The 25,123-nt window shown below is 40.3% G+C and overlaps 1 protein-coding gene across 2 annotated transcripts in view; it reads left to right on the forward strand.

Moving 5' to 3' along the window:
• LOC121961924 (ADAMTS-like protein 1) overlaps positions 1-25,123 on the forward strand; it is a 105,803-nt gene that overhangs the window by 78,590 nt on the left and 2,090 nt on the right. For both annotated transcript variants that reach the window (XM_042512036.1, XM_042512037.1), the window contains 20 exons: positions 479-605; positions 1,843-1,917; positions 3,029-3,186; positions 6,343-6,454; positions 6,631-6,769; positions 6,868-6,918; positions 7,016-7,220; positions 8,599-8,746; positions 8,859-8,943; positions 12,828-13,153; positions 15,033-15,162; positions 17,674-17,884; positions 17,977-18,156; positions 18,239-18,392; positions 19,433-20,441; positions 20,553-20,680; positions 23,007-23,127; positions 23,297-23,501; positions 23,997-24,106; positions 24,280-24,500. In XM_042512036.1, coding sequence (XP_042367970.1) covers positions 479-605; positions 1,843-1,917; positions 3,029-3,186; positions 6,343-6,454; positions 6,631-6,769; positions 6,868-6,918; positions 7,016-7,220; positions 8,599-8,746; positions 8,859-8,943; positions 12,828-13,153; positions 15,033-15,162; positions 17,674-17,884; positions 17,977-18,156; positions 18,239-18,392; positions 19,433-20,441; positions 20,553-20,680; positions 23,007-23,127; positions 23,297-23,501; positions 23,997-24,106; positions 24,280-24,500 — 3,895 coding nt within the window. The remainder of the gene's footprint in view (positions 1-478; positions 606-1,842; positions 1,918-3,028; positions 3,187-6,342; positions 6,455-6,630; positions 6,770-6,867; positions 6,919-7,015; positions 7,221-8,598; positions 8,747-8,858; positions 8,944-12,827; positions 13,154-15,032; positions 15,163-17,673; positions 17,885-17,976; positions 18,157-18,238; positions 18,393-19,432; positions 20,442-20,552; positions 20,681-23,006; positions 23,128-23,296; positions 23,502-23,996; positions 24,107-24,279; positions 24,501-25,123) is intronic.

A 25,123-nucleotide genomic window follows, 5' to 3' on the forward strand; every position in this document is an offset into this window, starting at 1 on the left:
TACGTGCCAAGGCGTTGTGTGTGTGCAGAGACACACAGGGATATATGAATGCACTCTCTCATCGTGCTTAAATCACACTGTGGTTTTGGTTTTGTTTCACCAAGAGACATTCTGAAAAACTCCATCAATCAACTACGGATGGTTGCAGATAATGTTTGATAGAATACACTGGGGAACAGTTTTGTAAAAAATACATGATCAAACCAAAAGGGGATGTTTTATGCTATCTTATAAATGTACATGGTAAAAAGGTAGATATTTTCTTGAATAAATACAATTTTAAAGGTCTACCAGAACAGAGAAGAGTACTTTTACTTGGACTTTACCCATTTTTCTTAGTATTTCTTCTATTTTTTTTCAGAGCATGTTTAGAGTTTATTTAAAAGCTGAAGATGAGAAATTAGGTTGTTTTACAAGTGTTGGTAATGTTTTTTTTTTTACAGTATTTATGTATTATGAATTTGTCCATATATTACAGATTGTAGGTTGTGATCATGAATTAGGGAGCACAGCCAAGGAGGACAACTGCGGTGTGTGTAATGGAGATGGCTCATCCTGCAGACTGGTGCGAGGACACTACAAATCCCAGCATGCTTCAGGAAAAAGTAAAGAAGATGAATTTTTTATTTGTTCGATTCAAATGCAATAATTTTGTCAAGTCTGAGAAAGTGACCCTCTAAAATGTTGTTGAATTGTGATCAGAGTTATTTTCATATGGATCAAAAAGACTTCAACTGTCTGCATTAGAAGTTGGGGGCTTTAAACTTGAAAGAGACAGGCGTTTACAAGGCAGGGAGGGTCTTATGCAGAGGTTATCAACAACATTGTCCTGGAGCCAGATATTTTCTAGGTAGACACTGTGGGGGCCAGACTCTCAAAAAAGTATTTAGATCAAATCATTATAATCAGTTATTGATTAAATTATTAACATTGTTTGATAATTTAATTAATAATTTAATTAATACTACTTAGACTAGGTAGACACTGTGGGGGCCAGACTCTCAAAAAAGTATTTAGATCAAATCATTATAATCAGTTATTGATTAAATTATTAACATTGTTTGATAATTTAATTAATAATTTAATTAATATAAAACAAAATTTTAGATGAGAGCTATAAGTTTGCTCCTATTCTTGCATAATGATATGGCACAAGCTTCGTTTCACTTTTAAAAGATTGGTTTCATCCTGCCGATCCAATCTTACAACCAGCAAATATATGGGTTAATTAACCGCCCAAAACCCGACCCTACCTGCAATCTGCCACCTATTTATGCAGGACTAAAGACCTAAAACAAGGACAGAGACACAGACTGAGCACCACAGTGCATTTGTGTTTGTAAGAGAGAGGGAAAGACTGACAGAGAGAGGGGGAGAGAAGGTGGACTATCGCATGCAATGTCTCTGTAAGTTATTAATAATTAGTAGCTGATGATACTTGAAATAATAAGTTGACAGATGGACTCATAATGTCTTTAGTACCTGCGGGTCAAACACACATATTTAGGGTTTGGTAAGGCATTCCTAACAAGATTATTTCCATCTCAGTTGCTTTTGGGGTTGCTTCAATGTAAGAAGAAAAAAATGCTACATATTATTATACTTACTGGAGCACATATTTTCCTCCTTAAATTTTATGATTTCATTTATATTCTGGGCCAGATAGGAAGCCTTGGGGGGGCTATTTGTGGTCTGCAAGCACCAGTTGACTATAGCTGAAGTCCAATCAGTCTGTGTTCTGATCGTGTTTGTATTGCCAGTTGTAAATTATATTGACTTCCTATAAATATTGATCAATACTGCATGCCATTTTTGTCCCCCTGTCTATTTGTTTCACTCAAGCTGAGGACACAGTCGTTGCCGTTCCATTTAAGAGTCGTCATGTACGTCTGGTTCTGAAAGGCCCGGATCACTTGTGTAAGTCCTGGTAGGTCCAGGGTGCCCTTCATCCAAAACAGTTGAACATGATATTTGTATTTGGCAGTGTTTTTTATGCCAGATACCTTCACATTAAACACAAGTGTTCTGCATGTGCTCTCTGAGTTTTACTGCAGGTCATGTTATGTTTTAAAAACTTGTGATTCAAAAGGAATATAATTTTTTTTATTATGTGCGTTATACTTGTTTGACCTTTTTAATGAATATCTCACCCAAATAACAATGTAAAAATAACCTTTTATTGTGAAATTAATTCTACTTTGGGGTCTCTCAAAAAGATAAGTAGCTCAGAGCTGAATAACCAGAAGAGGTATTTATGTCTCCCATTTGCCCTGGCTCTGAGAAGATGTACGCCGTCCAGCAAATGTCACTGATATCAAAGTACTGGCATCAAACTTCCCACTGGATCAATAACGAAATGTTCCATCTCTGTATCTGAGCTTTACTGCAGAGTTAGTTTACAGATAGTTTTCTGAGCCATTTCTGAATGGACGGAGGTTTCATTAAATATTTCCCTCATTCTTTTTGGCCAAGGGGCACTTAAATTATACCCATCTGTCTGCACACGATGACTGCCACTGGTTACTGCTTGTTGCTGCGTTTCCCTGCTGCTTGTGTTTGAATTTCCGTGCTGAAATCACACAAGACCCAGTTAGTCCAGGGTTGAAGTGAGGTCAAACAGCGGAGGAGCTCACAGCAGTGCTGGCCTGCTCGCAGACCCACATGAGACCTCCTGGCAGTGCCAAAGTGAGTCTCTGGGCCCACAACCACTGCAGCCAGTCTGCGTTCTTTATGTAACTCGATCTGACTGCAGGCCTGTGTCAAAGGCTTTGTAATAAACAAGAGTCATTTTTTGAGTTTCTCATTATTTCAATTGAACTTCGCTTTGTTTGCTCTTTCCTTTAAAAAAAAAAAAAAAAAAAAAAAAAAACTCAGTAATGGTGAAAAACTTGACAAGAAATGATGATTATCAAACTAAAGTAACACTATCACAGTGAATTTTGTTATAGTCAGTGACCATACCTATATACCTAGTGTATATTGTGACTCTGATGTGTTGCTCAAGCCATCAACTTTGTTTCTTCTTTAGACGTGGAGAGTAAGACTCTACAAGGGGTAAAAGATGAGCTGTTCTTTGATACATCTGGGCAGTATCACCTGGAGAACACCACCTTGGACTACCAGAAACTTTCAGATAAGGAGATCCTGAGAATCACAGGGCCACTGGGAGCCGACTTCACAGTCAAAGTAAGAGCTTGTAGGATTTAGGGGGTTATATTTGCAGAAATATAATATAATATATATATAATATAATTTGTGTTTTTTCACCTGAAATTATTTTTTTCCTCAGCAGCAGTTTGAGGAGTTTAAGTCATTGGTGGATAATTGATCGGTCAGAGCTGATCAGATCGATGGAGGGGGAGTGAATGCAAACTTTTAGACACAGCGCAATTAACAAATTATGTTTCACTTTCACTGTGCCTTTTGCTACTCTGTGCCCAGAGTACACTTTGTGTTCCAGAAAGGTGGTGCAATGCATTTACCCAAATGTATATATACAAACAGTGCTCCTAGTGAACGTTCCAGCTCCAAAAATGTAAAATCAATACTTGACGGCAGATGTTGGATCGTGGCAGGGTGCCACAAATTTATGGATGTGTGGGGAAACCCCAATCATTATATATGTAATGATTCCTTACTATCTATGTCAGCAATTTCCCCTATCTCCAAAATGTTCGTACACATGGGTCAGCATTTCTGTACAGGTGTGCACATTCTCTCAATCATAAGTTTGCTTTTATAGATCACAATTTTTGCCTAGGAGGCAGCATATGCCTCTTTCAGGCCTTGTTTTGTGCAAATCCAAATGTTCAAATTCTCCCTAACACATTGAACTCTTAAAGTTGCACTAATCAATATTTTCCACTTATAAATAGCTCAGTTCACTGTATGTAATGTGAAATAAGTTTTTTTAAGTGACAATCCCACAGAGAATTTTCACCCTACTCATCTGTTTTCCTCATCTCAAGTTTATGAAATGTGTGCATGATTAATAGAGGAATGTTGAGCCTTGAAGAACTGCAATGCATGTTTTACGTACAGCATTTCTTAACATAACACAACATAAAATCACTCGTAAAGCATAAGATTTTGTTTTTACAATGCTGACTTTGTGTGTTTGTGTATATGCATTAAATACATACACACACATACTTACAGTCACAGAGTCACAAAAGTTGTGCAGGCGGCGGACTGGGAAACGCCTGCAAAAACTTCCCCCCTCATAAACACTCAAGCCAGAATTGGACAATAAATAGGAATCCAGGAGACAGAAATCTGAGAAGCTATAAATGCATAATTTTCTAATCTGTGACGAGGCGGACGGCCAATTCATATCGCAGCCCTGGAAAAAGTTTGGACAAATGGAAAATCATATTAAAAAGTTGCCAGACAGTCTCTCCACTGTAAACACATGAATGTGAATGAGTGGAGTTTGATTTATATGTGTTGTAGGTATAATCTGACTTCGGACATTTCTTCAATATGGTCAAGGCGAGAGGTTAGAGAAAAAAAATGGTAAAATATTAATGATACTTTGCAAAATGTCATCAACAAAAAGACCAACAGAACACTACACATGTGACACACATGGTCTAATTTCTAAAAAATACAGTCTGTATTCTTCATCTTATCTAAGCAAAGCACTGAGAGTGTGTCTACTCTCATTCAGTAAATGATTTATCACTTCCTATGATATGCCTGCTGGAAGCTGGGTTCAACCTTTGAATGTTAAAAAACTCACATTTCAGGTTATTTAAGGTCAAATTCCTTCAAATCCTGTGTGTGAAAAATAACATCTCTTAAAAGATTCCAGTATCTTTTAGTTATTTTTTTGCCACAGTCAGTGAACAAAGCTAATTTAGCAAATTTCCCCCTATGGGACTGATAAAGGATTATCTTATCTCACTATAACGTCAGTCATTTTTATACAAGGAACTTTTAAAAACACCAGATTGAAAACTTTGTTTAACGTGGTATTTGTAGTCTATATATCTGTATTCAGCATGGTCTAAGTTTCCTTCCCTCCGCCCTTCAAGCAACAATTATCCCTGTCTAGACTATATGGGCAGGTTTGGTCCTGATGAGTGCTTGAGAAAAGTTGAGGAAATATTAGTTTATTGATCAGACAACGAATGGCTGGGAGTTTATTTTTTATTTTGTGACGACTCTGATAAAGACTGTTGGTTGAAACGTGTTCACCGTGTTGCTGCAACACTTTTTTGAGTCGTGCACCTGGAAAGTTTCTCAATTGCGATGTAGAGTGTGCACATTTTTTCCATGTTATTCTGTGAAATTACATTTTATTTCCCCAATTGCATATGGTAGCTACACTGGCCACTAGAGGGTGGAGAGGAAAATCTACACCAACAAACCTTGAGAGTGTATCTGATAATGGAGGCTGCTGCTATGTCTCTTAGCATCTGGCTAACTTAGCTGCAGTTTAAAACGGGTTCAGTTTAACTAAAACTCGCTGGGGGTTTAAATTGCAGATGGGTGCTAACAATGTTTTATTAACTCACCGGACAGAAACCTATAATGACATGGGACAAACTCTTGGCAAGTCAGCAAATAGGCATATTTCCCCAAAGGTATTTGCTCAGATCATTCTGGTTGCATTGACCATTCATGAATGAGTCTCTGAAATATTCCTAGAGCAATGTTACTTGAAGAAAATCGTGCACACAATCATGGGTGGAAGAAATATGGCAAAAGCCAAAATAGAGGACTTATTGTCTATTTAAGAAATATTACAAATGTTAAAGATATGTTAAGTGTAATTTGCATAATAATATTTTTGCATTTACTGAATATCTTTCTAAAGCCTTGGATAGGAGAAAAAAGTAACATATGATAGATGAACTTCTCAGACTCTGTTTTATTTGGACTGAAGAATGTTAGTTTATGAGCTAAATCATATATACAGTGTTTGGCACCAGTGGAAGTAAATGTAGATTTTGTTTTGTTTGGATTTGTGTACTGTGTCTGTGCTTGGGGGGGTGCAATTGTGATTTTGTATATTTGTGTGCTTGTATGGTTGTTTTTTTCTCCTTTTTTACATTGTGGGATATGTCCTGGAGTGTTATTTGTGGGAGGTTGAATAATGTTTATGTTCATTTGACATGTATATATCGTGCAGTGGTGATGATGATTGATGACCAGATTATTTGGTTTGTTGTTTATTAATGTGTCTGAATAATCCCATGAGGAATAGGTCATGTTCATTCCTTCATTCATTCATCATTCTTTAGACGTACTATAATAAAAATGAAAGCCTTGCAGTTGCATAATATCTTCACAGTGAAACAAAATAGTGAAAAATATTTTTGAACACTGTTTCCTCAGGTGCAGTTTGCCAGTGGAGCAGACAGCGTGGTCCAATACATCTACTACCAACCCATCATCCACCGGTGGAGAGAGACCGACTTCTTCCCTTGCTCCGTAACATGTGGTGGGGGTAAGCATGGAGTTTATTGCTGGTGATGTGGACTAAGTGCTACATTAGCTGCGATGCTGAAAATTTCTCTCCTATAGCAGATAAATGATAAAATATCTGATAAATGCTTAATATTAAATTATTATGTCAATTTTTGCATTTTCTTGGTGGGGGTGTTGACATTTCTTTGTCTGCAGGGTACCAGCTGACCTCAGCAGAGTGCTTTGACCTTCGGAGTGGCCGGGTGGTTGTGGATCAGTATTGCCATTATTACCCAGAGAATGTCAAACCTAAGCCCAAACTTCAGGAGTGCAACATGGAACCCTGCCTGGCCAGGTAAGAGACAGAAATAGTTAACTTTAAGTCCATGTTAATGATCTGTCAACAGCCGGTAATCCAAAATCCTCATTTCCTTAATTCATTCTGCCTTTCAGTGATGGCTACAAACAAATAATGCCATATGACCTCTACCACCCCCTGCCTCGGTATGTACTCACAACTCTGTGGTGACACAACAATACAATTTCTGACATTTGCCAATCTCTATGAGTGACTTCATGACTTACGTTTTTATGATGTCAGGTGGGAGAGCAGTCCGTGGACCGCCTGCTCAACCTCCTGCGGCGGAGGCATCCAGAGTCGCTCAGTGTCCTGCGTGGAGGAAGACATGCAGGGTACCATCACTGCCACTGAGGAATGGAAGTGTCTCTACTCCCCCAAGACAGCAATCCTGCAGCCCTGCAACACCTTCGACTGCCCCACTTGGCTGGCACAGGAGTGGTCACCCGTAGGTGCCCTTTTCTTTTTATTGGTTCATAGTGGTTATTATTTCTACACAATGTAAAGACAATGACAAAGTGCAGAAAATGAAGTTTAAAGGCTACATTGTTCTTCAGAGAGGCACTGTAAACCATCAAAAAAACCTAACAATGCCAGGTAACCAATTGTATCTATAGTCTTTGTGTTCTGTAGCTGTTACCACTTAGGCTGTCAAATATTAGCAAATTTGTCCTTTGAGTGTGTGAGTCAATACAGTAGGTCTTTATTAACCTGTGAACTTAAAAGAATAAAAATGCATGATGAATTGTCTAGTAGAGAGAAACAAAAACATACTCAGCAGACAGCCTGACCTGTGATTTGTTGTCTCCTCAGACATCTATCAGCATTTTCAGCATGACAGGAACATAACTTAGCTGTATGATTTGGTAGCACTGTAGAACACACTATCTAAAACATACAAGATTTTTATTAAAACCACGAAGTACATATGAAGTTCTTAAAGGGATAGTTCAGATCTTTTGAAGTGGGTTTGTATGGGGTACTTCTCCATAGTCAGTGTGTTACCTACAGTAGATGTCTGTGGACATGCCCACAGTTTAGAGAAGCAGCAGGAGTACCAACACAGAAGATAAGCAAAGTACTGCTGTGTAAGCAGCAAAATGAATTTTAGCCTCCTGAAAAACTCCCACGTATAAAATCAGTATCAGAATAACAGAATCACTGTTTGCGGACATGGTAGACCAGCAGTTCCTGTGCACAGGACTCCTCATTAGCAGTACATTGCTTACTTTTCATGGCAAAACTCCAGCCTGTTTCTGCAAACTTGGGGCGTGCCGACTGACGTCTGCTAACTGTGGATATGTACCTCATACAGCCCCACTTTAAAAATCCAAACTATGCCTTTAAACCTTTTTTTCTGCAAAAATCTCATCGTCAGGATGGTGCACCTGGATCATCTAACACTTCTGGTCAGCTTACTTATTTGACAAAGTTGCTCTTAAATTAACCATAAATATCCCATACAACTTCCTTGTAGGGATTTTTCAACCTTACCAGTTATAGAGGTGCAAGCAGAGGCCCAGGGAGTCAAATTTGTGGCCCTCTAAAAACCTGGGATGCTGTTTACCTAGCACATTCTTCCTTGTGAACTTGCCTTTAAATGCTTTTTTTGGCAGCGGATGCACAAAGTTCACTCCTGAGCAGAGAGCTGCAGGGATTTTGGAAGGTCTCTTTCTTTACTTCCCTCAAGTCATGGGCTTTCTGTCAAACACAAGCAAAGAGATGTAACCATAAGAGTAACACATTAGCATAACTGTGTGGGAAAAAATCATCAGTTAATCAGTAACATACAGACTGTGTCTCCTGAAATGTCCTGTCACCACCAGTGCACAGTGACCTGTGGTCAGGGTCTGCGCTACAGGGTGGTGTTATGCATCGATCACAGAGGACTCCATGCTGGAGGTTGTAACCCCACCACCAAACCCCACATCAAGGAGGAGTGCCTGGTGACTGTGCCCTGTTATAAGTCCATAGGTGAGTCAGATTGTCATGTTTTGGCCACCATGCCTGTACTTATTACTTATTTCTAAAATGAAATGTATCTTGTGATGTTCAATCTTTGTCTTTTCTGGGTGTTTTGCTCTAGATTCGCTGCCAGTTGAGGCAAAACCTGTGTGGCATAAGCAAGCCATAGAGCTGGAGGAGGAGATCAGCGTTACTGAGGACCCAACGTGAGTATGAGAAACTCACATTTGCACCATGTGCACAAAAAAGGATATCAATGAGATTGCAGTGAGTTTAAAATATCTCTTTTTGCTGCTTACTTCTATTAAAACCAGTAAGAACTGCAATCCAAACTTCAAATATGTAATTCTGCTAGGGTTGTACCAGACTAAAAATGATGTCAGTCAAATTAGATTTGGCCGATTAACATGAATATTTTACTATTAATTCCTTTCTAAGATAATTTTGGGCTTTTTATGCCTTTATTTGATAGGATAGATGCAGCATGAAAGGGGGAGAGAGAGGGGATAACATACAGCATAGGGCTGTATGTCTTCGACTGATGATTCGAATCTTCTAGTTTTAGTGGGCCGCCCTAAATTCTACTATTTACTGACACTCTACAACATTATAACTGCAATTTACTGCCGGAGGTGAATGTTCTGTTGAAACCATCACAGGTAATTGGGCCTTATACCATAAATAAGTTATGAGAAAGCACTTGCTAAAGCTATAAATAACTTTTAAGCTGCATAACCTGGAAAAAGAATCAGTGTCCCTCTGCAGGGGTAAAGAAGCAAAAGTCAGGTCCCAGACGCAGAGTTTCAACAACAGTTTTCACAACCCAGAGTTTAGGATTTACCTGGAGGTGTAATTGAAGTAGACAGGGCTCAATGCTGCCATGAAACCATCACAGTATCGTGGTTTTGTTCATGTCAACAGCCATTTACAAGAATTTTGAGTCAAAATGTACGGCTGTAGCCCTCATTTTTTTCTTGCACTGGTCAAAATATGCACCCGTTTGAGTGCATGTCTCTTCCCAGGTTCGGCAAAAGTTTCTCTGAAAGTGGCAAGACGATTTGGACAAAATTAGAAAAGAAGAAGTTTGATGTTTAATGTTTTGCATCAGTGAAGATGCAATAATAATGAACATGGTGCATGAGGTCACTTAAGGTAAAAGGGGAAGCTGAAGGTGAAAGAGGAAAAACATCTTTTTGGACTGTTCAGTCACTGACTACCAGCATTACCTCAGCAAGCCTCAGATGTTCCAGATGTTCTTGTCCCACATATCAATTGACTAATAAAGGCTGTCCTCTGAAGATGGACAATGTTTGGACTCTACCCAGTGTCTTGCATGACTTGCATTAGCGACCATGTTAGCCAGTTCAAAACATCTGTTACTTTGACTTATCTTTGGAGCGCAAGAGTGGGAGGGAGAGAGAGAGAAACGCCAAAACATATGATTTTGCTCTATTGTAAAAAAAAGCATGTCTTCCCTCCAAAAGCACATAAATATCTGTGTATAATATGCAGTCATTCACACGCCAACAACAATATCTGCCTACCATATGGGGCCAGGTTACGGATGTGAGAGGAAGAAGAAGGAAATTCTTGTGTTAGACTTATTGCACCTCCATTGCCAGGCCTTATGCCTGCCCCGAGCCACCGCTGCGCAAATGCTTGAAAAATTAAACCCATATATGTTCCACAGGTCGGCCAAAAGTGCTTAATTCCCCTTACCACCACCGTGAGTAAATAAAATATTTCCATTGATGGAAATTTAATTGATATGATTAACATGGGGCTTTGGCGGATATCACAAGAATGTGTTGTTTCCGTCCATGAATGAAATCACGATTGTTTTTGAACCGACAGATGTACTTCAACAACGCGTGAAGATAAACATTTCTGTGGGTTCGCTTGTTGACTTTGTTGCTTGTGTTCCAAGGTCTAACTGCCGGTGATTCATTTGTTTGTCCAAAACACAAGGAGTCCTTGAGCACTCATAAAGAGCCAACTCTGTTGTAATTATGAGCTCTTTATTGAGGCATCTTATAAAACAGCAGGGTGCTCTTGTGTTGTGGTCAGACTGCTTAACCAAAGAAGAATGCTGCACGTTTGTGCAGGCTGCCATGGTAGTGGGTACCTTTTTTAAAAATGTACACTGATAATGCATGCTGTGGGAAACTATTGTGGTAGTTTTATAATCCCAGTGAGTGCAACGAATTAATGGAACAATCGGGATGAATGTTAGTTTCACAGACTGTTTTTTATCATAATAACACAGGCAGTATGTGTAAATGAACTGTGGTAAACTTCCCTCAATCTAACCAGCGCCCAGATCTCTCTGCTCGCCATGTTACTCTATTATACCGAGTCTATATGATTTAGTAGTGGAAATTACAAATCACTTTGCCGATTCAAATTGTTTAATTAATTTCACTTAAAAAGATTTGTAGTTAACAATAGGAGTGTAACAATACATCGATCTGACATCAACATCCAATAACAAATGTAAAGTCAAAATATCAATATCCATCAGCATTTTTAAGATTCCCTTTTTCATTTTGAAATTCCCATGGCATGTCTGTGTCACTATTTCCGTTCGAGGACACCTCCTTCCTAAACATTACACAGTGCAGGTGGCCTAGTGCCAGGCAGATAATGGTCAGCAACCATCTGATATCAGCAATATTCAATTGTTGTCCAAAGAATGGATGTAATCTTGTATTGTAATGAAACTTGTGATTTACATCCCTAGTTAGTGTTTATGTAGTTCATTCAGTTATTTTTTGAGGTTAAGCAATTGCATCACCATTCAGATAACAGTGACTGTCTGAGCTGATTGTCTGCATGTCTGTAGTAATTTTCATCATATTGCTGGTTTGAACTGTTTAGAGAAGGTCAGTGGAAAACTACAGATCACATCCTTAGCTCTACACAAGCACCATTTAAAAGCGGAAACCTGTCTGCAACAGAGTTATTACATCATGATTGTTTCTGTCCTTCAGTGCAAATGCAGGAACTACTGATTCAGTCAGTGATAGTGGTGATTTAGTGTAGTCAGTTTGGCAGAGCATTCAGTATTAATGATTGGTTTGTAATATAATGTTTTGATAAGTGTGTTTGCCAAAAGAAACAGTGGTGAGCTCAGCCCTAAAGACGACAGCTGCTGAATGTTGTAAACATTTGTGTTGCCTCTAACCATTTTGTATTCAACATATTCATCATCAGGTGCAAAGCTGGATGTAATGAGAACAATAAAGACTATAACAAACAGACACACACCCTTGTGCCAAAGAGAAGGTAGCAAAATCTGATGAAATGTCTTTAAACCCGTTGATCCCTTCTGCGAAATATCCAGATGGGTTTATTTATGAGAAGAGTTGCCTCACATTGTCTGTTGTCGTAACTTCCTTGTTGTGTCACCAGATCGGAAAATCGCTGAATTATTATGGACGTTCTGGAAAACACAGCATCAGGTTTATTTCCCCTCCTTGATCCCTCAAAGAACTAAGCTTTACATTTTGGCCAACCTGAAGATCAAGAGGGATTCAAACATCTCTCTGTCTCACACTTTCCAGTCTTATTATTTCTTTTACAATCTCCCAAAGCTATTATAGGAGTGACAGTTCAGTATCTGGGCCCTAACTCTCACCCAACCTTGACAGGCCTTAAGGCATTCAACGCCAATGATCTCCAAGTGTTTCCTCCTCTGATCCATTCTTTAAGATGAGGAAGGATGCGCATGAAAGCCGTTTATCCAAGAACGGCTGATCCTAATGCTTCACAGCTGTTCAATTAACCACAGCAGGACTGGATTTTGTGAATACTCAGTGGGTTTATGAACTTAGCAGTAAATGAGTAAAATCTGTACACAGGGGGAATACACAAAAACTTTGACTTTCTATCTTCATACTTTCAAGTCAGCACTGCTGGTTTGGAAACAGAATAATCAAAAGAATCAAAAATATAACTGTATTTCCAAGCTTATTTGCATAGGTTTGTTAAGTGGACTAACTAAATTAAGAGCATATTGTTTATACTTTTATGTGTGCGATTAATCATTCCATTTGCATTTTTTCCCAAACTTGCTGGCTGTCTCCTCCAGCTTCATCCCTGGTCCCTGGCAGCCCTGCAGCAGGACATGCGGCGCCGGGACTCAGCGACGATCCATCAAGTGCCAAGTCTTGCTGTCCTTCTCCCAGACTGTTGCTGACCTGCCCGATGACGAGTGTGAGGGGGTGAAACCTGCTACGAGTCAGCCCTGCTACCGTACTCCCTGCTCTGGTGTTTCAGGCCAAGGAAAAGAAAATGAGAAGGAGGGAGAGGAAGAGGAGGAGGGTGAAGAGGAGGAGGGGGAGACACCTGGAAGAGAGGAACTGCATGACTGGGAGTACGAGGGGTTTACGGAGTGCTCAGAGAGTTGTGGCAGAGGTATGGATCATTATTGACCTCTTTAAGATGAGAAAGTAAAGACATAGAACAAGAAAGGACAGGAAAGTTAAAAAGTTAATGAGACTTAAAGTGGTACTTTAAGCGAAATGCTAACAGGCTTATAATGATAGTCATGACATGCAGATCTTTAGTTATTCTGTTGACCAAGTTCACCATGTTGTTTGATGTGGAAGCAGCAAGCGTTTGTTAATAACTTCTTTGCATATGACATCACACATCGGTGTGCTGTCCAGATAGATTGCACGCAACTACAGGCAGACTACCATCATTGCACAAATGCCTATGATTTAGGCTGTTTATGACTGTTCCAATCAGTCAACTTGGAGACAAAACAAAGGCCACTTTATGTCTGGGAAATAGTGGAGAATAGTGTAAGGAGAGGAAGTCAAAAGAAAAAAAAACTCAATGAGAAACAGTGGCAGATGTGGATTAAAAACCTCTGGAGGAGCAGAGTTAACTAATTTTAAATGTAAACGTTAAAGAAAATAGTAGCTGAAATTAGCTAACATTACCTGACAGCAGTGCATCCATGTACAGAGTTAAAATGTAACAGACAGTTATACTCAAGCACTTTTACTCACTTTGCCAATAATCAAGACCGGGTGCAGTGTTATTAAACTGTGCACAAAATAGTTGTAGGCCATTTATAGACTTTTACACACTTTCATGCCATGTAACGTCAGGCAGTCTGGAGGTAATTTGTAACAACAGTTGTGTCCACACTGAGCAAATCGGTCAAGTTGTGGCAAAATTGCATTTTTTTGTTTTGTGTAGATAATATACGTACCAATATGTATTTTATTTTTTATACGATACCTGCTGCCTGCAGGTTTGGCCAACCCTTTTATCGTAAAAAGACTTGTTTAATTGTCCTGTAACTCCTGAAGGCAAACCCCACTCCATCAGTGTCACTGAGTTTGTCCCAGTTGCTGTAAGAAAACAAAATGTCACAGCAGTAACCGGTGACCTTATGTCAGTGAATGACTAAAGCCATTACAGAATGGGCTTTGAAGTAAAAGTAAGTTATATGATATTAAATGATAATGGATGGAATACCAAGTTTAACCCTAAAGGTCATACGTCACCAACTCTCACAGCGGCAGTGAATGCCGCCCCAGACAGAGACAGCTTTCCCAAACATCCTGCCAGCATTCGTTGAGGCCCACTTTAATCTCCCCACCTCCACCTCCAAGCCTGTACGCCTGAATTGCGCGTCTGTGTGTTAATGCCTGCACGGGTCGGCATGTGTAACTTAATTTCTGCACATGGGCGTAGGCTTTTGTCAATGTCTGTGTGAGCGCTCACCCAAACCCAACAAACTCCCATTCGGGGATGATTACAGAGTGGTATCGGATGTCACATACACACCCTGAGGGCTGCGCTCCTGTGGACCATCACACCACTGTGGCGTTTGAAGTCCCTGCTTCACTGTTATTGTCACCAACATTGGAAGCAGACTCCAAGATTTATGTTACCTTGCTTTTAACATGACCTGACATCACACCCATAAGGTTTATCCACAGTTCAGGCCAGAACTTCAGCAGGCAGCTGCACGGGCTTGCTGTTCATTGTGCTCCATTAGTTAAAACCAGTGCTTGCTTTCCTTTAGGGGCCTAAGATCTGGCTTGCTTCATTGCAGTGTCTGCTTACAATATCTTATGCTCTACATGTATGTGGAGGTGATAAAATGTTTGATTTGCTCAACAAGAACAATATGTGTTTGCATTTTTGGCGTTCATTCGAAGAAGATATGGGACAGCGAGCATGTGTCTGTAATTTTAAAAAATTTTGATAATTGAACTCCACACAGTGGTTCTTGGGACATCCTTTGTGACTGCTTGGTGCTGTCTAATCTCAGGTGTGCAGGAGGCAGTGGTCATCTGCCTGAACAAGCAGACCAGAGAGGCAGCGGATCAGAGCCTGTGTGTGAGCTCCCGTCGGCCCCCGCAACTCCTGCAGGACTGCAAAACTCAGCCCTGCCCACCCAGGTACAGTACAGTAAAGCCCAGACATCATTATCATTTAGAGATTGTTTAAAATAGTTTGTGCCTGAGCATTAAAATAGACTTGATTGATGGATGCAGTAAAACTGAGGAGGAAATGTGTTTTTGGAAAAAAGGTTTGGCTGCATTCAAGAAGAAAATATTAATTAAAAGCAGGACTGAAATCTGGCTGTACTCTTTATTAGTTTGCCAAGACTGTAACCCAGCAAAGTATGCAATATAGAGAGCTGGGACATTCACTTACCATTTCCCAGAGCCCTGATTCATCCCTGGGTCCTACACGTGGAACTGCTTAACTTTCAGACTATCAAAAAACACACATCGCACTAGTTGAATCAATTAATCTCTACTAATCACTGGTTGTGTATAAAAGAGATTGAAATCCTTCTAATCCACTATATTATCCCTCTCAGTTTAAACCACTTGGGCCAATTAAATCACCATTTAGGCCACTTGGGTCCAAGTGATACTGAAGCGGAATGACAGAGATGGATGGTTGTATCATAGAGAGCAGGAAATGAAGCCAGTGGGACGGCTTGTGGAGCCTGGTCAGAATCAGACATAAAATAGGAATCAGGTGTCAGTGGTGGCTATACCTGCTATGCTATGTGGAATTGTCACTGGAAGAACTTTTTTTTGGTCGATGTATTAGCAAAGAAATGTCCCTGCTACTGTTGTCAATATTCTCTTTTGAAAAGCTGCTGTTAGATTTTTGATATGTTTGCCAAAACACGAAGCTTGGTTTGATTATGGTGCTAGAGGAAATGTCAGGCAGTCACTAAACATATAGATTCATCCTCTGGATGTCATAAATGTCCTTAAAGATTGAATGGAAGTCAGATTATTATTAGTGTTACTTTTCAATGTCTCATGCAGAAACTGAGACTTCGTCCTGAGGGTGACTCAAAAAAACACTGTACTAAGTGTTGGAAATGGATGAGAATCATCTTTTTGGGGAGTATGAATTTGCTCATTTCATTATGATCTACCCATCAGAGGTTTCTATTTCTCATTGACAGAAACTCTTGGTGCAAAAGTCAGGGTTTATCTTGTGGGGACAATGAAATTTCATGGAAATATTGACAATTAGCTTTAGTGGAGGAACATTTTTTCTCATTTTGAAGAAATCAAAAGATCCATAAATCATAGAAATTATTGTAATTATCTTCTGGGGACCTTGACTGTCATTGTGAAAGTTTAAATTACTGAAATGCAGCTATGATGCTCATGCTATAATAGGTAGTATTTTGATTGAGGAATGTATGTGGATGTAGCCCACATTATTAAAGTTTAAGTCTAAGTTTTGTAGCTTTTTGGTAAATTTTCCTCCATTGAGCATCAATATTGAATACAGTGGATAAACAATGAGCACACAAAATGCATCAAAGTAAAATACCTGAATAGTTACAGCATAACAGCATAATGGCACGATGTCTAATATAACTGAGCCATGGCTAAACGGTGAGTAGATTTTGCGGTAGGACACACGTTTCAAGTTAACACCGTGCGCAGTGTCGGTGTTCCACCACTCACACTCTTGTCAGAAAACCCAGAGGCTTGCAGCCTGCCATTGCCTGTTTTTCCAGGCCTTGAGTCTTGTTTTCAGGCACAACAAACGCTGTATTGGACTTGTTTCCTTTGGCCCTTTACTCCCTCCCTGAGGCCTCCTCACCCTCCCGTATTAGGCTACACTCTTTGGATACTGTTCCCTCTGAAGGGAAACAGCCATAGGATTTGGCTTTGAGTACAATATCGGTCCAGAAACAAGCTTCATTCCCAATTCTCCTCAGTCTCCGGACCCTTGAGTAAATATGAATAGTTTTGAAATATCACCTAATCTGTCAAGCAAGAAGTAAAATCGCTGCCATTTTGGCCAAAGCCAAACCTTTCATATGCCTTTAAAGGCATAGCAACAAGTCAGACACATCATTTTCAAGATTGGGATAAAAATACACAGAAAACTTTGATGGTAGATTCATCACTCTGTATGAATATGTTGGACAACAAAACAAATATTGGTACACAGAGGTCAGTTATGCCACAGGGATTTCTCTAATATCACTAAATTCAGTGGGAGTTTCTTTGCCAGTATCTGGCTTCATGGATCTCTCTTTTCGTTTTCACTCGTATTCACTTTCATGAATTTCACTTTTATGAATTTACACATTCATAAACTGCAACAGTGTCCTCTCATGGGATCAAGAAAAAACATTAGGCATGCTGACTGAACTCCTCAGACTGCACTCCTTTATAAATTGGATAATGGGGCTACATATGTAGTTTATGCAACAAAGATTAAGTTTAATTATGAATCAGGAATAGCAAAGATTATGAGTTAAACAAGCAGCTCAGCAAAAAAACTAAGCTATATTACTCAACTTTAGAACTGAACACTCACTGTGTGTTGTTAACAAGCAAATAGAGCTAATCGAAATAGACAAGGTAATAAGAAAATGTTATGGATCAGTACTTTAATGATCAATGTTGTGTTCACAGGTGGGAAACAGGGGAGTGGAGTTCATGCTCTGCCACCTGTGGGGTTGGTCTGATGACCCGCTCTGTGGCATGCACTCACCGGCCGTCTCGGGACAGCAACCGCACTGAGGTTTTGAGGGATGAAGACTGTCAGAGCCCCAAGCCCAATCCTGTCCAAGCCTGCAACCGCTTTGACTGCCCTCCTGTGTGGGACACACGTGACTGGGGACAGGTAAAGGATCCAACTTAGGAAGTTATCCACCATAAATGCCTGACCCAGCACATATTGCTAATGTAACCCCTGGCCCCTCTGTATTTTTGTAGTGCTCCCAGAGCTGCGGTGGTGGATTTCAAAGGAGGCAGGTCTTGTGCAAACAGCGGTTGGCAGATGGAAGCATCCTGGAGCTGCCTGACACGTTTTGCCCTTCCAAGAGCCCCACAAACCAGCAGCCATGTGGCAAGCAAGAGTGTCCACCTCAGTGGGTCACAACTGACTGGTCCCAGGTAGGCGGTCATCAAGGAAACAACTTACTGTGGACAGTATAAAGGGTCTGCTTGTTGTCATATCTTATATTTATGTGTCCAGTGTTCAGTGACCTGTGGAAATGGCATTCAGAGACTACAGGCAGTCTGCAGAAAACAAGGGGCAGGCAGGGGACATTGGACCGTAGACCCTGAAGACTGTTCCCAGTTGGCCCGGCCCACCAAAATCCGGCCATGCTCCCTCAGGCTCTGTGAAAGTAAGAGACCCTCTGTTTGGCTCTATTTTATCAAATTATACTGCTTTGTTTTGTTAGTAAGCAAAAGGGTTGGATCAGTTCACTGAATTTTACCAGGTGTCCCATATGACTCAGCGGTCAACCATCAGTGGAACATAATGATATCGTGTCTCGGCAGAAAGCAAGTGTCTAAACATGATGGTGCATTGCATAAAACAGGAGCTCTCTGTCCACACTAAATCCATTAAATATTTACCTGTTACATTATGTAAACAAACCACGGAGCTAACAGCTTAAGATCAGACCAGAGATGCAAACACTTAAAAGATGGGTGAGTAGCCTACATGCTATCCTCCTACATTTTTAACGTTACTTTTTCAATTGTGATACTTATTGGAAATTACATTAAGGATAGCTAACAGCAAATAATGTTAGCCTATAACCCAATGGTCATTTAACTTAACAGAAACTTTCAGCTTCCCAAGGACTGCCGTCTAACCAACTGAGAGTGTGTTTAGGTTTTTATAATGAAAAAAGTAGGTTTCCTATAAATAATTCCTCATTTCAGCTTCATGAATCAGCCAGTCCTTTTCCACCATGGCATAATAATAAATTCAAACACAGAATCCGACCAAAGTTCACCTCACAGCAGCGCCTGCAGCCAGTGAGGACAGCTCTTTTGTCAGCTTCAAATTCAAAGTGTTGTCATTTAGGCACAGTTTTGATCTTTTTAAGATAATAACCTGTCATCTCCTCTCCTCATCTCAATAAGTAAACAAATGTGTGCCACTCTCCCCCCTCTGCTGAAATTTGACACTGGCTGCCTCGGCTCCAAAGTTAATTACACTCACGACCTGTATGATGATAGTTGCTCCATTATTAAGTTTACAAACGTACACCAGACCGGATCGGCAAAATTGGAGATGAACCTAACTCTAGTAAGCACAGAAAAAACATTTCATAGCAAAATTGTTTCAAAGGAAATTACACATTCCAGACAGAAGTACAGATAACACAGACCATAATCATGACATTCACCCTTTGTGTTATTTTCATCACAGACTCTGTCAAGCCCGATCCCACCATACTGGCCCAGAAGAAAGTGTATATCCAGTGGAGGAAGGGCAAAAAGTTACAGTTGGTAGTGGGAGGTTATGCCTACCTGCTCCCCTGGACAACTGTGGTCCTTCGCTGCCCAACCAGACACATGCGCAAGGGCAACATCCGATGGCTGAAGGAGGGGAAGCCTCTGGACAGCCTCCCACATCTCTCCATAACACCACTAGGATATGTAAAGATTCAGCAGGTGCGTGCATCTGATGTCGGGATATACACGTGCATTGCAGGTCAGGCACAAGAGCATTTTGTCCTCCAGATCATTGGCAGCAAGCAGAAGCTCTCTGTTCCAGAGTCGTGGCTCCTTGCAGGTGGACAACAGAAGGTTGGACAGCCAGAAGTGGAATCAACAGGGGAAAGATTTCAAGAGCTGCCCATGTCCCTCAACCAATATGATAACATTGTTGAGCGTTTGCTTGAACTCAAAGGCTCTCTCCAAGAAGAAAAAGACACTGCTGTTAAAACACACTCCAGTGAAAAGAACAGATCGACCCTGGAGGACGAGAGAACAAACTCAGAACTTTCAAACTTCCCTGTACTCATCGCAGATACCCACAGGCTAGATGAGATCATGCAGAACCTCTCAGAAGGCCTCGGAGGACCATGGGGGGAACAACTCATCGCACAGTTGCTCAGTGAGCTCACAATGACACAGGGGGAAACAAACGAGTCTACCCTTCATCCCCCGGACAGTGCAGAATCCTCCACACAAGGGCCCCTCCTTTATAAACCCAACTTCAAAGCCCACGGGTCCAGGCCGCGAAGCCCGGTGATAATCCAACGGCCCAGGAAGGTTGGAGTCGTGCTGTCGTCTGAAATGATCGTTCATGTTGGAGTGCCAGTTCTTCTTCAGAAACCCATTGCTAGTTTGGAGCTGAGGTGTGAAGCACTTGGAAACCCTGAACCGTCCCTAACGTGGACAAAGAATGGGAAAGAGTTGCACTACAACAGCAGGTAAGAATTGCCTTTTAATGTGACCTTTTGTGTGAAAGGCTCCAACAAAACTGCAGATTTTGTTGTAAAAATTTAGCTGATTCAGTGGTTGCGTCATCTTTGTGTTGGCAGAGTAGGCCTGTTGTCCACCGGCTCACTGAGGATCCAGTCTCCAAGCAAGGTGGATGAGGGTCTGTACACCTGCACCGCCAGGAACCGTCTAGGATCGACATCTCTTTCGTCTTCGGTGCAGATTTCAGGTAAGATTCTTGCTGCAAGAATGTTTGAATAAATACATTTAATACAATTTAACTTTTAGAGTAGTTTCATTAAAGGGTAGCTTTGGTATTTTTTTAATCTGGACTCCATTGTCTCATGTTTTTGTGTCTAAATTGACTAATGGGAATAATAATTTTCGATTTGGTCCAGTATTGAAGTATGAAACAGGTTCGCACTGTATATTTACATCCACTAAAAGTGCTTGTTTTTGCCACTGACAGGTTTAGATTGTCATCCTCAATGTGTAAAAAAAACGTTATGGAAAGGATACAACAGCAAGACCTTTTTTGTTAAATAATAAGATCCTATCTGTTTAACCAGAAACAGCCCCCAAATCAGTATTGCCTTACCCACCAGACTCCACTTAAATAAACAACAATTTTGTCATTGTAAAACACACTTCGTTTTAAGTCAACAGAAACACAACAACACTCAAAGAAGCTAGTCTTTTAGTGTAACAACAATTATTAAGTCTGGTTCGGTTGAAATAAATCCTCAATTCACCCATTAAAATAGGGTAAAATATGCTGGCTCTATACACATTTAATTACTAGGCGTTTTCAGGGCAGTTTCTGAATAACAAAAAGAGTCTAAGGCTTAACAAAAATCTGTCTTTGCAGAAATTCTTTCCATAATGTTGTCAGACACTTTGAATAATAATCTAAACCTGCCAGTGTCACAAACAAGCCTATGAATTTACATTAATTAGTGGTGCGAACATGCAAATGGTTATATTGCAGCCTGTTTCGCCGCTTCCAGCTGCAGCCCTTTCGCTCAATACTTGACCAATTTAAAATTTTTTTGTTCCAAATAGTTACTTAGTACCAAAAACATAGGAAACATAAGGTCCAGGTTAAAAAATAACAAAGTTACCCTTCAAGTAATTCTTTGGGAATAATCATAATAATGATTATGCCAACATTCCGTTATGTTGTAGCTAAACTCCTGAAGTTAAAAAAATCTGACTTAATATTGACAAATATGTTTATTTGCTTTTGCTTGGAGTAATATGAGAAGATAAGACACTATTCTCATATGTGCACATTTTGAAGCTAGAGCCAGAAGACAGCTTCACTATAAACACTTTTTGTAGCCGCACATACAAAGGATAGAGTCAGCATAAACCTAATGTCAAGTTTAGTTTGTCCTAATATACTTTTATGTAGTCCAGGTTACTGTAATATGTGTTGTTCTTTTGTGGTTGAGGCTGAGAGATTCTGGGAAAGCATTCTTTTCAACTGAGAAACACACACACATAGGCACAGATATACAGTGAGCTTTCACACACCCTGGTGGCTAATCAGGCTGAGTCAGCAATGGGGAATGTCCGGAGCGTGCCACGACTGGAGTCATCTCCGAGTGGCGCTGTCATTCGTCTCCTCGGAGCATGACCAGTTGCGACCTCGCTGCATTCTCATCAAAGCTCCGATTCTGCCGAGTTTCCTGATGCTCCAGCACTTTTCCTCCCCATACGACAGCAATTAGAGGTTCCAGGCAATGTTTCAAAGAGGATTAAGTGGGTGCACCCCATTCGCCTAATCTAAACGGAGGATAAAGGGGCTTAAAGGTGCTGAAAAATGGCCAAACTGCATTTTCTTCGATATTTAATTCAAACTCAGTTTAAGGTCATGTCTAATGGATGCACTTCAGAAATTTTAAGAATGCAATCCCAAGAAATGTGAATGCTTCACTGGGAGATTGAACTTGAAAATAAAATTCTTTCCCAGGTTTTTGGAAAGCGCTCATTTCAACGTCTCATTTCAGAACAAGAGCAGGTCACTTCTTCAGTCAGATACAAGACAGAAAATCATGACCTTATCTATAATGTCAAAGACAAAATCTGGGGCTGTTGAAAAAATAGTAAAAAGAGACTTATTAAAGAACACAGTAGCTGTGGGTGCATGGACAGTGTGTCCTCAGTCAAATTGAAATTCTGATGAGAGATGCCAACTGAATTGTTTTCATAAAAGTAAAAAAAAAATCCCATAAAATCCCAGTTTTATCTGAAGTCAGAATGCCATAATGCTTTGTTTATACCAGGCAACACAAAAACATAGCTATATTAAATTACATATGGTGTGTACATATTGTTGAGTTAAAGTTTGTAAACCTCTCTGAACTGGTAAGATCACCGCAGAAATACATGAAATTTGTTGAGTAAACATTTGCCCTAAAATCCTAACAAATTAACAGAGAGGACACTGTTACTACACAGTGCTAATTAAAATGACAGTTTTGACTTTCCCCGTTTGATTTCTGCCGTATCCAAGACCACAACACTATACTTATTTTAAATTGTATTTTCAGGTGGCAAAGGAAGAAACTGTGCCCATGGTAATACTGTGGGACCAAATGGCCCTGTTTGCTCTGAGAGGAGTAACACTAGCCAGTCGGCTGAGCTGTGCCATGGACAAGCCTGCCCCCTCAGGTACCTCGCTACCACTACATGTTTTTCCAGTTGGAAACTTTTAACAGCCGTGTTCAACTGGCTCCTTTACTTACATACTAATTTTCTAAGTAAATTAATTTTTGAGTATTTTGGGAACTGATGAGCACATGAACTTATTACTGTCGACTTTTCCTCTGGTTTTGGTTAGGTGGCGAGTGGATCCTTGGTCACTATGCTCAGCACATTGTGGAGGTGGGTCTCAGACCAGGAGTGTCCGCTGCATAAAGGGACCTGAGGGCAGATCAAGAGAGGTGGAGAGCCAGCACTGCCTCGGCACAGGGAGGAGACCCTCTGACACCAAGCTGTGCAACCTGCAGCCCTGCGCCAGATGGGCCACAACCAACTGGGGAGCGGTCAGTCTATTTACACAATACAAAAACACTTACACATGGACTGTCTCAAGCCTAAAACACAGTTTACCTCATAAACTATTTGCCAGTTTTTGATCAGTTCATCTGAGATAGTAACCAAATAACCACTTTTAGTGTGTCTTTGTAATCCACATTTTTTAAGGGAAAACACCCTGCCAATCCTGCCCGATCTATCAAGAGCCAAATATTTGTTGCTGTTGGGGAAGTCACCTTTTGTCTGTCGCAACACATCTTTCCCAACTGTATCATGCAAATTTCCCAGTCTTTCATAATATTTGCAACAGTAAAAGTAGCTGCTATTTCAAAACATAAACCAAATGCTTTTATCGTGAGACAAATGCAGATTTAAAACTTGACATACAGTGAGAGTGGGTGGGCTTAAAAAATGCCAAAGCCACAAGAGGGGTAGCTGATAGCAGGAAAGTATTTTCAAACCAAAAGCAAAGCTTGTTATTTTGTTGAAATCTCCTCTTTCAGTGTCATGGTCAATGTGTGGGCCCCAGTTTGGCCACACAGCACCGCCATGTTTACTGCCAAGACACAAATGCCACCAAACTCCCCTACAGGATGTGCAGTGGACTCCAGAGGTAAATATGGTTATCATAATGTCAATTTACAGCATATCAGCAGTTGATATATGATGATTTGCATTAAAAACTACGATGATAACATATGCCTGAATTTTAAAAAAAAAAGCCACTCACCAGAGTATTTCTGATAACTTTCGACTTTTTTTCATCATGCGTGTTTGTTTTTGTAGGCCCAGCTCCTTGAAGAATTGCTCCACAGATGCCTGTGCCCTTCACTGGCGTGTAGGGCCGTGGACACAGTGCACCGCTACCTGTGGACGCCACGGTTTCCAGTCTCGCCAGGTGACCTGCGCACACCGTCGAACTGGAAAGGCCACACGTGAACATCACTGCATGTGGAGGCCTCGACCTCCCAGCTGGCAGCGATGCAACATTTTGTCATGTGGCAGAGGTGAGAAGAAATTGGAAATGATGGTAAAATGAAGACAAGAGGTTTCATAATTGTAATCTTTATTTCAAAATGACCCTGTATTATTTATTATATGCTGTATAGCATATACGGTATAACTGCATTTGTTAATGTTTTAATTTCCTCTGAAAAGCACATTTTAGAGGTGAAAAGACTTGAAATAATCTCAGCTCAGTACCAGCTGGTTGTTGTTAGTCCCAGTCTATGTCTTGACCACATTAATGGCATATTTCTGAGGTCTCTAAATTAACTGGTGAAAAGCGAACTTAGATTGGGAATAAATTAGATTATAAAATTATAAATATTATTGCCAGGGTACTTTTTGCACAAGCTCCATTGAGGCACATTCCCTAAATGGGTTCAGCTCATAATGCACATAGCTTTGATTTCATGTGCTGAGGATTGGGAGCATCTGTTTCTACAATATTTGCTGGCACCCCTGTACAAAACAAGTGAAAAGAATTGAGCTTGTGGAATTTTGCAGTGGAAAATAACCTTTTAAAATCTTTGCAGAATCAGGTATTCCAAGAAACAGTGACTCAGTTACATTGAATGGATCAATCCCTATGAATACAGTGGAGATAATATTTCTTTTCTTCAGGATA

The sequence above is a fragment of the Plectropomus leopardus genome, chromosome 23 (genome assembly GCF_008729295.1).
Source record: "Plectropomus leopardus isolate mb chromosome 23, YSFRI_Pleo_2.0, whole genome shotgun sequence".
Classification (NCBI taxonomy): Eukaryota; Metazoa; Chordata; class Actinopteri; order Perciformes; family Serranidae; genus Plectropomus; species Plectropomus leopardus.